General features: G+C 41.2%; 1 protein-coding gene across 4 annotated transcripts in view; it reads right to left on the bottom strand.

Moving 5' to 3' along the window:
* The window catches only part of YEATS2 (YEATS domain containing 2), an 85188-nt gene that overhangs the window by 25306 nt on the left and 44312 nt on the right, over positions 1-15570 (bottom strand). For 3 of the 4 annotated variants that reach the window (XM_045851326.1, XM_045851328.1, XM_045851327.1), the window contains 6 exons: positions 15037-15144; positions 14366-14548; positions 5308-5566; positions 3034-3195; positions 1435-1616; positions 252-410 (listed from right to left, as the gene is read on the bottom strand). In XM_045851326.1, the coding sequence (XP_045707282.1) occupies positions 252-410; positions 1435-1616; positions 3034-3195; positions 5308-5566; positions 14366-14548; positions 15037-15144 (1053 nt within the window). The remainder of the gene's footprint in view (positions 1-251; positions 411-1434; positions 1617-3033; positions 3196-5307; positions 5567-14365; positions 14549-15036; positions 15145-15570) is intronic. The other variant, XM_045851329.1, reaches the window with a different exon arrangement.

Below are 15570 nucleotides of genomic sequence, written 5' to 3'. Positions count from 1 at the left end.
GAGGGAGGGGACCATCATCAATGTGTGGTTGCCTCTTGTACCCCCTACTGTAACCCAGGCATGCGCCCCAACTGGGAATCAAACCAGTGACCCCTTGGTTCACAGGTCAACGCTCAATCCACTGAGCCACACCAGCCATGGCTATTGTTCATTTTCTTATGTAACCTTAATTTCTTTTTGTAAAGAAGAAGTTGTAAATATGTGAATGTCACAATCACCATATATTTATGTGTCTGTGCACGTGTGCTTACCTGGGTAAACAAAGTGGTTTTCTGTCCAGAGATGACTTTTAATGTTTGCTGACCTTGTGCAGAAGATGTGCTGACTCCCAGTGTTCCTTGGACCACTGACCCAGTGGTCAGCTGTTTTCCAGATGTCTGGGGTGATGGCTGGCCAACTAAAAATGTACCCTAAGTTAGAAAAATAAAGACCTAATCAGTAATTGGTTGAATTCAAATAACTTGCTGTGATCCTTTAAATCACAAGGTCCCATGTTACAAGCTACAACGCTCCTCTTATTCTGCAACTCAGAAGAACCGAAAAGAATGGTGTTTCGTGTCAGTACCAACAGTTACCTCCAATTCTCAAACTTTGCAAAGTAGTTACGAAGCAGGCATTAGAAACTCGAGTCTTGCAACCAAGTCCTCAAAGCTAGATTTAATCATTCAGACTGATTACTATTCATCCTTCTCAATTAAAAATGTCTGGAAGCAAAAATTCATTACTTTCCTTAGAGGAGAAACATGACTTTAGTGACAAAGCAAGGAGGGTGGAAACCTTTTCCTAATCTTGCATCCAACCTAACTTCAAATACTACCACCTCACAGCATCTCTTTGGTTTCTCCTTTCTAAGAGAAAATATTCAACTGTACATTTTTTACAAGTCTGTTTTTATTTATTTATCTTTAGAGAGAGGGGAAGGGAGAGAGAAAGAAAGGGAGAGAAACATTAATGTGTGGTTGCCTCTCATGTGTGCCCCACCGGGGACTTAGCCTGCAACCCAGGCTTGTGCTCTGACTGGGAATTGAACTGGCAACCCTTTGGTTTGCAGGCTGGCATTCAATCTATTGAGCCATACCAGCCAGGGCTCAATTGTACATTAATACTGTTTATTACCTATGCTGAGGTAATAAACAGTATTAATGATCTGGGCAGCAACAGCATAGTGAAAAATCTTTCTCTGAATAAGAACGACCTCCGTTTAAATCCAAAGGTAACCACTGGCTTCGCAGACAGGCCTTCAATAAGTTACTTTAGTCTTTCTGAATCTCTACTTCCTCTTCTCTCAAAATAAAACAAACCCAAAATAATACAGATTTATAACATGGCTAAAATGTCAGTACTTGACTCCTGATCCCAGATCTGTAATGGTAAATCCACTACAATTAAAGGCAGTTAATAACAATGAAAAGATACCAGTCACAAGGACCAGACCTGAGGTGTTTGCTTGAGGATGTAAGACGTGTACGTCAAGTGCTGAGCTATCCCTCCAGGCCCGGCGGGGCTTTGGGTCCCTCCCGCTGCTCCTCCTCCTGCGCTGCTGCCACCTGCACTGCCGCCACCTGCTCCTCCTGCACCAGCACCACCTCCACTGGCAGCTGAGCCAGACTGTAGGTCTGCAAATACAATGAATGGCAGCAACATCGTAAAAAGTATCACGAAGCTTACCGGAGACACAGGTGAGCCCACAGAGATCTTTACAGCCCAGTTCCTTCCCTTTCCTATTTTTCTCCTTTCTCTGACAACAGTGAGGACTTCCTAGAGTTGAAGAGTGACGTCTATTTACCTTCAACTGAATGACAGTTGACTAGTTCAGCTTTGAGGACAATGAAGAACTTACCTTTGACGACTGTTTTGACTTAGCTGTGGAAGATCGAGAAAAGTCTGATGCTGACACTTTCTAACCCAATGTTGGTTTTAGTCAACATTTCAGTGTGGTTATAGATGTGCTTCTAAACTTTTTGGTGTCTGATTCAATTTAGTGAAACTGCTGGAATTTAGTGTAATTTTACAGTATTCTCCCTTTTCTGTCTCCCCTCACCGCTGGGAAAAATTGAGACTTCCCTTGTATTTATGACGACTCCAGTGTGCTATTATTTTTTATTCTTCAAATTCCACTTCAGAGCCCTCTGGACCCTTTTTACTTTCCTTTTGGTGACACACATCAACTAAATTATAAACAGCTCTCTGATGAATTTTGGAATACTTACACTGTCCTTTTCTTACACATTTAAGTTTTCAATATATCACTGTTTAAGTATGAGGTAAAAATACCAGGGTGAGAAAGTGGAAATCACCCATTAGAGGCAATAAACAAAATGGCGATTAGCTTACACACTGCATTTTGGCACAAGTGGCTAATTTCTAATGAACTTGACCACTGTACCAATTGTATTTCTGATTCAGAAGGCAATAATTCCTTTTCAACACTACCTATTTTTCTCTGTACGGCAAAGCAAAAGTTTATATATCTAGATAATCGCTTAATTTAATTGGGGCTTTAAGACATGTATTTAGGTTGAGCCCGTATTTCTCTTTCCATCTCCAAACCTAGCAAACCTAAGAATGTCTAAACAATGGCAGGCAGGGACACTTGATTCCAGTCCTATTCTTATGTCCTTCCACATGAAAACAGGTTCCAGCTTCTGGAAGGGGACAGAACTTCTTCCCAGATGTCACCAGTTGCAGTTCCCAGTGGAGGAAAGATCTCCTCCTCTTTCACAGTTCACTCGGATGGCTGGCTCCCAGGACCGCCTCAACAGCCACATCGCCTCAGCGCAGCTCCTTCCTGATCGTGAACTTTCAGTAGGTAAGCCCAAAATTACAGCGCTACACCTCTAAGACTATGGTTATTTAAAGCCAACTCTAGTTCAATTACGCATATGTTTTAAGTGCATTCGGGCTAATACTACCATTATGCCACCAAGCAGAGTTGTGGAAATGCTTCCAGGAACAGGTGAGAACTGCCCCTCAGTTGAATGAGATGAACACACCCAGAGACCCAAGAACCAGATGACTTAATGATGAACTAACTCGCGTTATTGGTGGCTCGCAGGATGGCTCCTTGAGGGATCAGCAACAGTTTTCCTTTTCCTGAAGGATTCTTGCTGTTCGTTGTGAGGTAGAGTTTTGTGCCAGGTGGCAAATTTGCCAAGTTGGCCAAATTAGTGGCTGGTAGCTGCAATGTTGCCATCACTAAAATGGTAAAAAGGAAAAAAAAAAAAAAAGAGGAAAGACACTAAGATAAAATGGAAGTGAAGGCAATGTTATCTCTATAATTAAAACAGAGTAATAATTATTTAAAAATACTAACATCTCAGCTGGCTCTGCCCAAAACAAAAACAAAAACACACATGAACAGACAGCAAACTCCAAAGTTCATTTCTCAGACACAGAATGCTTTAAAGCTGGATATTCTTAAATATCTTGTTAATTAAAAACTCATTTATATACTAGGAGTCTGCTATAAAGTAATTCATATTTGTATTTCAACACTGACTAATTTGTATTTTGACATGGTCCTGTTTTGCCCAGAACAATTCCAGTTTCCACCTCTGTCTCAGTTATTAATAGAGGCTCGTGTTATTCTCAAAAGTGCTGTGATTTAGACAATTGGTAAAATAATCACCCTACCTGTGGATGAACACACAATGTTCTCCCTTTGTCTAACACCCCTTTAGTCCATTTCTAGTAAGGGATGAATCCACTGATGAGAAACAACTCCTAGCCTCCCTCACTGTAAGAACTACAAAATGCTACAGTCAACAACTGGCACAAATGCTATGAAACTGTAGTTCATCTTTTCACAGTCTAACTTATGTCAAAGAACTTTCACTTACCCCTGAGAATTTACTTCCTGATGCACATGGCTATAGAACCTGTAAACGTGAGTCTTAAAGACTTACATATCAAATTCTCTAGTTTCTTTGGATTCGAATCCCCATGAAACGAAGCCTACAGAACAGTATGAGTCACCACAAGAGAATGGACCCTCACCGACTTCTCCAGCCTGCTAAAGTGGTCCTCCTCATCACCACCAAAACTTTGGGAAGCGAGAACCCTGGAAGCTGTCCCCAAATATCAGGGACTGATTAAAACTGAGCGCCATCTCTCTGCATTATCAGAACTAATCCCGTCTTATACCACTGTATGCTTCTGCCACTGCGAGCAGCACAGACCTCTGTGGTCAGCCACCCTACCCCTCTCTACACGGCTCACAGCCCTGAGCTGAACCAGTCCCATTCCTCCCTCCCTCCCTAACTCTTCCCCATGCCCCCCAGGAATTCCTGCTGTGGTTCTTACATCCTCTGGAACCTCAACCTCCTTGAACATTATTTCTTTTTGTGATAATTAAACCTGTTAATTCTCTGAAGATGTCACTTCTCCAGTAGCTCCCTTAGCTAGGGGCTATTCTGTCTGTTTATTATATTACCTTAATATCTGAGAGCCAGGACTAGGAAAGCTGCCTTTTTGCTCTCCAGTTTGGCTTTTAGACCACTATCAACCCTCATTCTAGGAAAAACAAAACAAAAAACAAACAACCCAGATCCTCTGAGGTTTATGCTTGGCTGTACCATCTATTCCCTCTCTTTTTTGCTCATATTTACTGAGCTCCCAGTCACTTCTCCTCATTTGCTGAAGACTGACTCAAAGCCTCTCTGTGCTAAAGACTGTCATTCTCAGTGACAGCACTGTAGAAGACATTTAATTCTCTGTCTTCTCTTGCTTGATCCTCTAAACTGCAAACATCGCTTCTTCCAGCGCATCTCCAGCACTCGTGTTCTGTGTCACAAACGAGCCTTGTCGTCACCGGCAGTTCTCCGCCTCTGAAGCCTGTGTTTGGTACACCCCTACCTTCCACCCTTCCATCTCCCTGCAACAGCTCTTTAGCTTCATCAAGACCTTCAAAGGTTAGTAAATATTTAACGTCTTACTATATATACTTTTCATGCCTTCACAGGAACAACACATCAAAGCCTAAAACACATTTGGGTGTTCACACTTTTGCGTGACAGAGAATGTGTTAGTCAAGTAGCCCAAAATGCTGCAATGACTGCCACAAGGCTTAAGTCTGGAATACAACCCAAAGTGGAGGTGAGGGCAAATGAGAATTATTTTTCAAACCTGAATGCAGCATCATAAAAAATACCCTCCATCTTTGTTACTGCTGCGCGCACGCACGCGCACACACACACACACACACACCCTTACTAGGTTTCCCTAGACAGAATCAAATACCAAATGAAATCACCAGCAAAGAACATTGGGGCAGGTGCTGCTGAAAGGGCCCCAGTTAGTATTAGTTACCTGAACCCTGGGGTCCACTCTTCTGAGGGCCAGCAGCAGTGACCTGAGCCTTGGTTAAGGCTTGCACTGGCTGAGCGACAATGGTTCCTCCACCTCCACTCACAATTGCTTTGGCAACTCCTTGGGTCACAACTTGCTTTGGACCAACTGCTTTGGCGACGGAAGAGCTGGCCTTGGCTACAAGGATCTGGCCGCCACTGATGGCCACAGCCTGTTTCACTGTTGAAGGTAAAGCAGACCCAACTGGCACCCCAACGACCTGTTTAAAACAGAGGAAAGTCTAGCAGTGCATCTTCTCACAGTCCTTCTGAGAGTGCTGAGAACAGAACAGTTACTGTGTACTAGCAAACAGGGCAAAGTCCTAGAATTAGTAATGGAGTCCAATCCAACGCAGGAAAGCAAATTATGATAAATGTGAACAGCAGCAATATTTCTTACAATTTGGACATTAGAGGTTATAGTTTTTCTCTTCAACCCAGCTATTTATCACTTATTTGAATTATAAAAATACATGTTTTTACAGAAAATACATAAGTGTAAAGAAAAAATCCTACTCATTCAGAAAAAAAAACTCAATATTTTTAGTGAATTTACTTCCAATTCTTTTTTTTATTTTAATCATTGTTCAAGTAGTTTTCTCCCTTTTACTCCCAATCCAGCCCAACCCCCCAACCCACCCCACTTCCCTCCCATTACTGCCCCCCCTAGTTTTTGTCCGTGTCCTTTAAATTTGTTCCTTACTTCCAATTCTTTTCAATATTCATTTAAAAAGATTAGGATCACACATGATTTTCTAACTTTTAATTCTACACATCACCAACATTTCCCAGTTACTATTTCTCAGAACACTTTTAGATGACCAAATGATAACATATTAGAATATATATACCATGATGTATGTAAGTAAACATTTCATGACTTAGGTACTTAGGCAATTTTAAACTTCACATTATGAAAAACTGTGCAATAAACATTCTCATTAGTAAACTCTAAACTCCACTATAAAAATTTAAATATCAGCCCTGGTTCATGTGGCTCAGTAGATTGAGTGCTGGCCCATCAACCAAAGGGTTGCCAGTTTGATTCCCAGTCAGGGCACATTCCTGGGTTGTGGGGCAGGTCCCCAGTGGGTGGGCACGCAAGAGGCAACCACACATTGATATTTCTCTCCCTCTCTTCTCTCTCTAAAAATAAATGAATAAAATCTTAAAAAAATAAGTATCACCTCTTCTGTAATCCCTTCCAGGTTATCTCCATCTGAAATGATTATTTCTTCATCTCTAGAAATCCTAGCAACTCATGTTACCTCTTCTAACTGAAGAAATCTTATGTTTTTCTATGTACTTCTAATCTTTCCTTTCCTAAAGGTAGACATTTGGTTAAAAATGAAAAAGTGTAAACAAAAAGGCTATTTACTTGAATTTTAAAAAAGGTTTTATTTTTAGAGAGGAGGAAAGGAAGGGAAAAAGAGGGAAACATTGATATGTGAGAAAAACACTGACTGGCAGCCTCTGGTATGTGCCTAGACTGGGACCGAACCTGCAACCCAAGCAAGTTCCCTGGCTGGGAATCAAACCGGCAACCTTTTGCTTTGCCAAACAATGACCAACCAAACCAAACCAGTCAGGGCATATTTAACTGAATTTTTAAAGACAGACCCCAGTACCTAAATTATGAAAGTCAGAAATATCTGATTCTGAAAACACTGTAAAGTGAACTCTTTAAAAGTAAGAAAATACTATAGAGCTCTTTAAAAAATTGTATTTTATTAATTATGCTATTACAGTTGCCCTGATTTATCCCCCTTAGCTCCCCCTCAGGCAATCCCCATACCTTGTTCATGTCCATGGGTCATGAGTATGAGTTCTTTGGCTTCTCCATTCCCTACACTGTACTTTACATCTCCACGGCTATTCTGTGACTGCTTATTTGTACTTCTTAATCCCCTCACTTCTTCACCCTCTCTTCCTTCCCCTCTGGCCACCATCAAAATGCTCTGTATCCATGACTCTGTCTCTGTTCTTGTTTGCTTAGTTTGTTTCTTAGATTCAGTTGTTGACAGGTATTTATTGCCATTTTATTGTTCATCGTTTTGGTCTTCTCAACCTTGCAGTGGTCGTGCTTCCTAATGGAGTGTGAGAGGTCACATGGATGACATGTGTCATCCAACTCGCTCTGTTGCAGAATTCCGGGTAAACTGCATGGCTTAGGCGCTTGGCCAGAACTGAGGTGATGCAACAGCTTTCAAAGATTATTAATCTGGTGCACACAGCATTGCCATGTTGACATTGGACTAAAACTGACAATTATTTTGCATGGATGACTACTGTTATCCATGTGACCACTTGAGGGATAAGTAAGTCCCTTTAACATTTCATATGATAATGGTTTGGCGATGATGAACTCCTTTAGTTTTTCCTTGTCTAGGAAGTCCTTTATCTGCCCTTCAATTCAAAATATCTTTGCTACGTAGAGCAATCTTGGCTGTAGGTCCCTGCTTTTCATGATTTTGAATATTTCTTGCTAATCCCTTCTAGCCTGCAAGGTCTCTTTTGAGAAATCAACTGACAGTCTTATGGGAACTCCCCTATAGGTAACTAACTTCTTTTTTCTTGCTCCTTTTAAGAACTTCTCTTTATCTTTAACCTTTGGCATTTTAATTATAATGAGTCTTGGAGTGGGCCTCTTTGCATTGATCTTGTTTGGGACTCCCTGTGCTTCCTGGACTTGCATGTCTATTTCCTTCATCAAATTAGGAAAGTTTTCTTCCACTATTTTTTCAGATAATTTCCAATTTCTTGCTCTTTTTCTTCTTCTTCTATGATGCAGATGTTAAACCTCTTGAAGTTGTCCCAGAGGCTGCTTATACCATCCTCTTTTTTGGGGGGGTTCTTTCTTCTTCTTATTCTGATTGGTTGTTTTTTGCTTCCTTATGTTCCAAATTACTGATTTGATACTCAGCTTCACCCACTCTACCTTTGTTCCCCTATAAATTGTTCTTTATTTCAATTAGTGTATTCTTCATTTCTAACTGAATCTTTTGTTATACTGCTGAGTCCCTAAGTTCCTTGAGCATACTCATAACCAGTGTTTGAACTCTGCATCTGATAGACTGCTTGTTCTTTTTCTGGAGTTTTGATCTGTTTTCTCATCTGGGCCATGTTTCTTCTACCAACTCAATACCCACTCTGGTTTTTGTAGCCAGAAGTTATGGGGACTTATCTTCCTGGCACTGGAACCCTGAGGCTGGGACTCCTTGCTCCCGAGATATCCCTCCAGAATTTTTTATTCAATACATGTGGGTGTGGGATCAGCCCGTTCTGTGTCTCCGCTCCTCCTGCCAACCTGGATGGATGCGGTTTCTTTAATTCTGGAGTTGTCAGACTTCCATTCAACTTGATTTCTGATGGTTCTGAGTGATGGTTGTCCTGTAATTTAGTTATAGTTTTGATGCGGCTGTGCGAGGAGGCAAGCTCTGTTCACTTATGCTGCCATCGTGACTGGACGTTACTACAGAGCTCTTTTAGAACAAATAGTAGGATGTTCAATTGGAAGGAACAATGTAATTAACGGCACAGTGGGGCAGTATCTTCCACCCCCCAGGTCTTTATTTTATAAAGAGAACTTCTCACTAGCAATTAAATGAAAAGGTTTTTATGAGAATGGCTAAAGATCGGCCCTAAAAAAGCAAAAAAAATAAAGTTGGAAGTACTTTGTACCCGTAAGATTCGAGGGGGAAAATGTAAAAGTCTGATAACGCTAAGAACTGGCTAGAGGGTATGAAGAAATAGGAGCTTTTGTTCACTGCCTATAGAAAAGTAAATTTGTACAGCCACTCCAAAAAGGTATCATGATATCTAATAAAACTAAAAATTCACATAACCCATGTTGTAGCAATTGTACTTTCAGGACTACAGTTGAACCCTGAACATGAACATTTGGGGTGCTCACCCCCCACACACAGCTGGAAAAATCAAGTGTAACTCAACTCCCCCAAAACTTCACTACCCCAGATGCCCTGCAGCATCCACAAGGAACTGGTTCAGGACCCCCCGCAGATACCAAAACCCACGGGCGCTTGAGTCCACTATACAAAATGGTGTAGCTCATGCACACAGTCAGCCCCCTGCATCTGTGGACGCCCAACCACAGACCGAAAAGAGCACAGGCATTCACTGAAACAAATTTGCATATCAGTAGACCTGTGCAATTCAAAACCATGGCGTTCACGGGTCAACTGTATCTTTTATGCAAATCTGCAAACACACAAACATTACATGTTACTTACAGCTCTATGTTTACATAATAAAAGTATGGAATGGAAAGCTACACATCCAAATTCATGACAGTGTTGCTTTTGAAAAGAACAAAATAAACGCCATCAGTCATGTTTTATTTAGAGAAGAAATGATTTAAGTTAAATATAACACACTAATTCAGGGTTAGTATTGACTGTACTATTCTCTGTGTTTTACTGAAATTTTAAAATCTTTTTAAAAAAAGATTTTATTTATTTTTAGAGGGGAAAGGAGGAAGAAAGAGGAGAGAAATACTAATGTGTGGTTGCCTCTCGCATGTCCAACCACTGCGGACCTGGCCCACAGCCCAGGCATGTGCCCTGACTGGGAATTGAACCAGCGACTCGTTGGTTCATAGGCTGGAACTCAATCCACTGACCCACACCAGCCAGGGCTTATTTTTAAAGAATCTTCATAAATCAAAAAAATAGGATTAAATTAAAATAATAGGATTACTAAAGATATGGAACAAAATGATCAACTATATACAGCTGATAAATGGGAGTTTTAAGTTAAATAACTAGTAAATTATACATGGCTTCTTTACAAGGAACGTGAATGTAGAGGAAGACACCTGCCATGTACCTGGATAATATGGCCGATATCAAGAAAATGTCCCTAATCACCTATATAAACCACAGAGTAATACGAAAGAAAGAATACAGGTTTTTCTAAGCAGTCAGACCTGGTTTCCCAGTTTTGTTTCTTCAGTTAGTAGCTGGGTAAGTTATTTAACTTAACTTGAGCTTTAGCTTTAGACATCTCATCAATAATATTTATCTCATAAGATTATGAGGCATAAAAGAGAGTAAGTTTATAAAATGCAAGCCAACATGAGTACACAGTAAACGATTGCTGCTGCTGACCACGACACTCACTATTACCTGAAGAATGGGAATCTATGCAGCTACCTGGATACTCAATAGACACAGAGAGAGCGCCGAAGGATAAGTATCTGTCACTGTGCTCAGCATTTGTCCGGGGCACATGACCTTGATCCTAAACCCTAGATTGTTAGTCAAGTACAAATTAAAGTATGTAACATCTGATCTCTGCTTTAAAATATTCTAGGAAGAGAAATAAGATTAGCAAAATGCTGGTAACTGCTGAAACTGGATAATGGGCAAGTGGGAGTCATTACAACAGTCTCTCCATGTTTACCTAAGTTTAAGAAAGAAAGGAGGGAAAGCAGGAAGTAACAAAAGAATGAAAGAACAAATTTTTAAAGAAGCAAGTTGACCTAAAATGGAGAAGAGAAATTCTCCCAGCCATCTAGCTTCGTTAAAACAACTCCTAAGGATTATCCAAACCGCTGTACTCTGACTGTGTGAGCCTCATTCTGCAGACAACACCATGTTCCTGTGGCTGCAGAATGGGGAAGGTCACTGCCCCTAGAGATGCAGAGATATAAAAACTCTTCTTCATAATCAAGAAGTTTTCTGTGCAGTCACTTAAAAAAGTTTCTTAATAATGGAAAAACATCTTTGATGTATGGCAGAAATTTTCAGTTGAACCTCAAATTCACACTCTGCTTCTGTCTCATAGAAATAGAGCCCCACGTTTTCAGCTAGGGACATGGCCACTTAGAATACTGACTATATTTTCCAGCCCCTGCACACGTAGGTTTGGTCATCTGATTTCTGGCTAAAGGCGCGTGAACAGAAGTGATGAGTGCAACTTTTTGGTTGTGCCTCCTCTCCCTGTTCCCTTTCTCTCTTCCTCTTGGCCAGAAATATGAAGATGGCAGCATGAGATGGAAGCAGCTATCTTAGCCCATAAGGTGAAAATCAAATTTTGAGAATGATGGAGCAACTAAGAATCTAGATTCTTAGAGGAATCTAGATTCTTGATTGTGGGGTCAACACACCAGGACTGCCTACTGGTCTTTTATGTATGAAAGAAATGAACTTAAGCTTCTGGTTTTTGGATATCTTGGTTACAGCAACTGAACATTTTTCTAAGACAAGTGTTCGCATATCCTAAATACAGCAAATTTGCTTATTGCACAAGCTCAATTACACAATCTATTTTGTGGTCCTAAAGAAAGCAAAGTTCTTATAAAATAATACATACATATTGAACCTATTTTACTTTCTTCCCCCAAATTCCATTCATCTGACTTGCTTTTCTCTCCCTATGCCAAACTCTATCGTCACACTAATTGCTTCAAAATTTCTAGGATATGATGCAATCTCTCCAAGAGTCAAGTAAAATGTGGTATCTTAGGTTGGTCACAGGAAGGCAGTTTTTACTAGCAAAGCTTATCCACTAAAAGCACAGCACTAGCAAGATTAACAGCTCCTCGTTTGTTCTAAAAAATGGAGAATGAGGAAGTGGGGCATTCTTCTGTGGGGAGCCCTACACACAGCTGTCTATGGACACAAGGAAGGCTCTTCAGAAGGAAACTACAACCCCAAATTAGTTTTGCTTTTTTCAAACAATGTAACATTTTGGCCTAGAACCTTCTCTGTACTCCTAAGTTCCTTCTAGTTTTACAAAGCAGGCACCCTTCCTTCTGCATTGTTATAAACACATCACTTTGATTCATGCTTTGATTCAATGTTTCTATTTCTGCCCTTCCCGTGCCCTTTACAGATACTTGTAAGTCAGAATTCACTTCAGTGGCAGGAAGTTGAAGACTCTGTACATGTGATTTTCTCTCCAGACATTGAACACTACAGCCAATTACAATTTAGTAACAATGATAACAGCTGTTACCACGGTACTCATGCATGCGTACAGCGGGCTTGTCCCCAGTCACATACATTAGCACCTGCTCTGTGCTAGGTCCTTTCCGTGCGATGATCTCTACTTCTACAACTCTGAAAGACAGAGGATATTCCTCCAGAGATAAACCTGCCCAGGCCATACCAGTACTCACTGGTTGAGATCTGACATTTGTAACAAGTTGTAGTCTGAAGCTTTTTTTCCCTAGTCTGAATACTCTTTTTACTATGCATACCGCCTGCTTTCCCACACGAACCCACGGATCCCTATCTCTTTTCAGGTTGAAAGTTGTAGCCCTCTCTACTTTCATGAAGAAGATAGACTATGTTTATACTGTGCCCAAGTTGTATGGAAAGTAAAACAGTCCCATTTGGTTCATCCTTTCTGGTTTCCAGCAGTTTCTAGGAATGTACTTCATCAATAACCAGGGACTGCCTGTACTTGCAGATAGCTCCTTATCTTGAGTCCAAAGCATGAATTAAATTTCCTGTATCTTTTCTCATGCCCTAGTGCTTCTTTGCAGTTCTTTCACATTCTTCTCTAGCTTTTCTTTTTAGTGCCTTTAAACTTTATTCCGGGCATTCTAACACAAACCTATCCACTTCCTCTTAGTCCGCATTGCCATTGGGTGGGTGGCAATGGGACAAGAAAGCCAATACAGTTCTTCAGCATTACTGGATGAGTGGATTTGCAAAATGCAAAGCAGCATAAAGTGGAAACTAACTTATTTAGAGTAAACATAAACAGCAATGCTGTATTAACTCAAATACCTGAATCGGTGGTACCATATATCTCTAAGTGAAATAAAATAGATTGTGAAGAACACACACAAAGTGTCTGAGCAGGAAGTCCAGACGACAATAACTCACTCACTAGAGGACACTAACACAACACCTGCCCCTGATCAAAACAACGGAAGGCACACCAGAAAGCCGTTGAGGCAGCTGTCTTAGTGATTCTGGCCATGTAAGCCCCTAAGTCAAACTGGTGCTGTGGCTCCGTGGTTCCTAAATTTGCCTGATCGTATGAGTAAGTAGGGGAGCTTTTTAAAAATCCAGACTCCCAGGACCCCCAAGAAGATGTGGTTCAGTAAGTCTGAGATAGGAACCTGGGCGTCTCTATGTGTTTTAGTCACCAGGTGATTCTTATGACCAGATACATTTGGGAAAGTAATGGACTCTTACACATTCTACAACCACCTATTACGGCACTATAAATTTCTATTTCGATCCATATGTAGCTATCTAGACTAACCAAAATAAAATCTTTTTGTTGTAAAATATTCCCCTCAAAAAAATTAACTCTCCCTAGATAGGCTGGCTCTCAAGTTGAAAAACAAATACTTCACGTAATGTTCTTAACAGCTTTAGAATACATCTGCCCCCTAAGTGGGATTATTTGACTTCGAATGTTCTAAAGGCTTGTTTAATTACAGACAATGTCGCACATTTTAATTAATTCTGGAATGAGGAGTCTTGGAATCAGCAGAAGTGGGTTCAAATCCTCTGTCACTTACTAGCTGTAGGAAAACGTGGATCTGTGTGCAATTTACAGCTCCCCCAACACATTAATTCCCCACACTTCCGAATTATACAGAAAAGAAACTCTCCAAAGAGCCAAGAATCACTGAACAGATCACAGAGCCTGGACATCAGAGGTACACACGACAGCACCCTCCTACCAGATATAAACAAGTAAACCATAGATAAGGCCTTGGTGCTGTCTATGTATCAGTGGAAAGCTGTGTTCGTGAAGTCCATCACCTTCACTGCCACAGAGGTAACATTGTGTCCCTTTGCCTCTGTGCCTGTTGCTGGAGCCCGTCATACCGTGCGTGCCCCTGCTCTTGTTAAGGATTACCGGAAGACCAGATGGAGCTAACATCAACTGATATGCTTTTCCAATGGGCTGTCATCTACAGGTTTTTCTGGGACAGCAACCCTGTCACCCTCTACCTTTCCAGCACTTGTCAATTATTTAAGCAAATAATGGTCATTTACTTGTTGACCTCCCCATCCCTACCCAACACAAACCTTGGAGGGCTGCATCTTTGGTGACTGGGCAGTCCCTTCTCCAGCAGTTATGACCTGTTTTTGAGGGGACACAGCTATCATGTGACCCCCTTTCACAGTCACATACTGAGGGAGTGGTGACTGGCTGGCAGCTCCTGTTGTGGGCACGTGAGAGGCTTCACCAGGTTCCTGTTTGATGATTACCTTGCAACAAACATGATAATGATACTGAATAAACATCCCAAGATAAAAGCTACTAATATCTGAATCTATTCTGTTTGTAGGAATTAATAAATTAATGAAGCTTGGTCTGTAAAGAATGACTCCACCAGAACAGTAAAAATACTGCTTCAAGGTGGCCTGCAACAGCTATTAAAGGGGCCACAAGGAGGATCTGGACTCGATCTCTGTCCTGCAAACTGAGCCCAGTCATTTGTTTTAGATACTGGCGAAAGGCAGCAGAGAAACACACTGTGCTCTCTGAAGCTCCCATGTTGTCGGCCCCAAGCTGCCCCGTGGACACCACTGAGTGAACGGAAGCACGTCTCCAAAGTAGGATCTGCTCTTAGAACTGAGACAGACTAGTAAGTTACCTGTTGTGGGGCGGAGTCCGTCCGTACCAACATGACGCAAAAAAGACCATGTAAGAAGATCTTATTGACTTACAGGATAATCCCCTAAAAAACACTCACTTTTGTAAAGGCTCCAAGTCCTCCAGTTATAGGTTTGGGGCTTTGAACCTTAGGGTGACTCCCAATTGGGCAAAGAGGTGGCATAGATGCAAACAAAGAGTCTTCCTGCTGTGGATGTAAAAACACATATTGTACGGTTAGGATAAAACGCGTGATTTCAGATACTCTACAGTCACTTATATTTAATACAAATACGTTACATTCTCTAGCACCATAAACCAAAAACCAAACCAAAACAAAAAGCCCAAAACTCTCTGGGGTCTCCTACACCGGCATTTTTATATCATTTAGAAAACAAACACAAAGAGAGGCCCAGCAGGAAATGCAAAGGGAACCTGGCAGGAACCCAGGCCTCTGCGCCTGCTCCGTGCAGGAAGACTGCCACCATGCCGCCTCTGGTACTTAGCTGATGTGCTGGTTTGCAATTCCAGTTTCCTGCCAAATGGTAAGCTACCAAAGGACATGTGTTGTACTTATTTCTTTTCTATCCCTAGAGCCCAGGTACTAAATAAATAAATGAATGAAACAGGCAGA

The sequence above is a fragment of the Phyllostomus hastatus genome, unplaced genomic scaffold, assembly GCF_019186645.2.
Source record: "Phyllostomus hastatus isolate PE091 unplaced genomic scaffold, TTU_PhHast_1.1 phas_contig_86, whole genome shotgun sequence".
Lineage (NCBI taxonomy): Eukaryota > Metazoa > Chordata > Mammalia > Chiroptera > Phyllostomidae > Phyllostomus > Phyllostomus hastatus.
The sequence above is the reverse complement of the archived record's forward strand: the minus strand, read 5'-3'. Positions and strand labels throughout refer to the sequence as shown.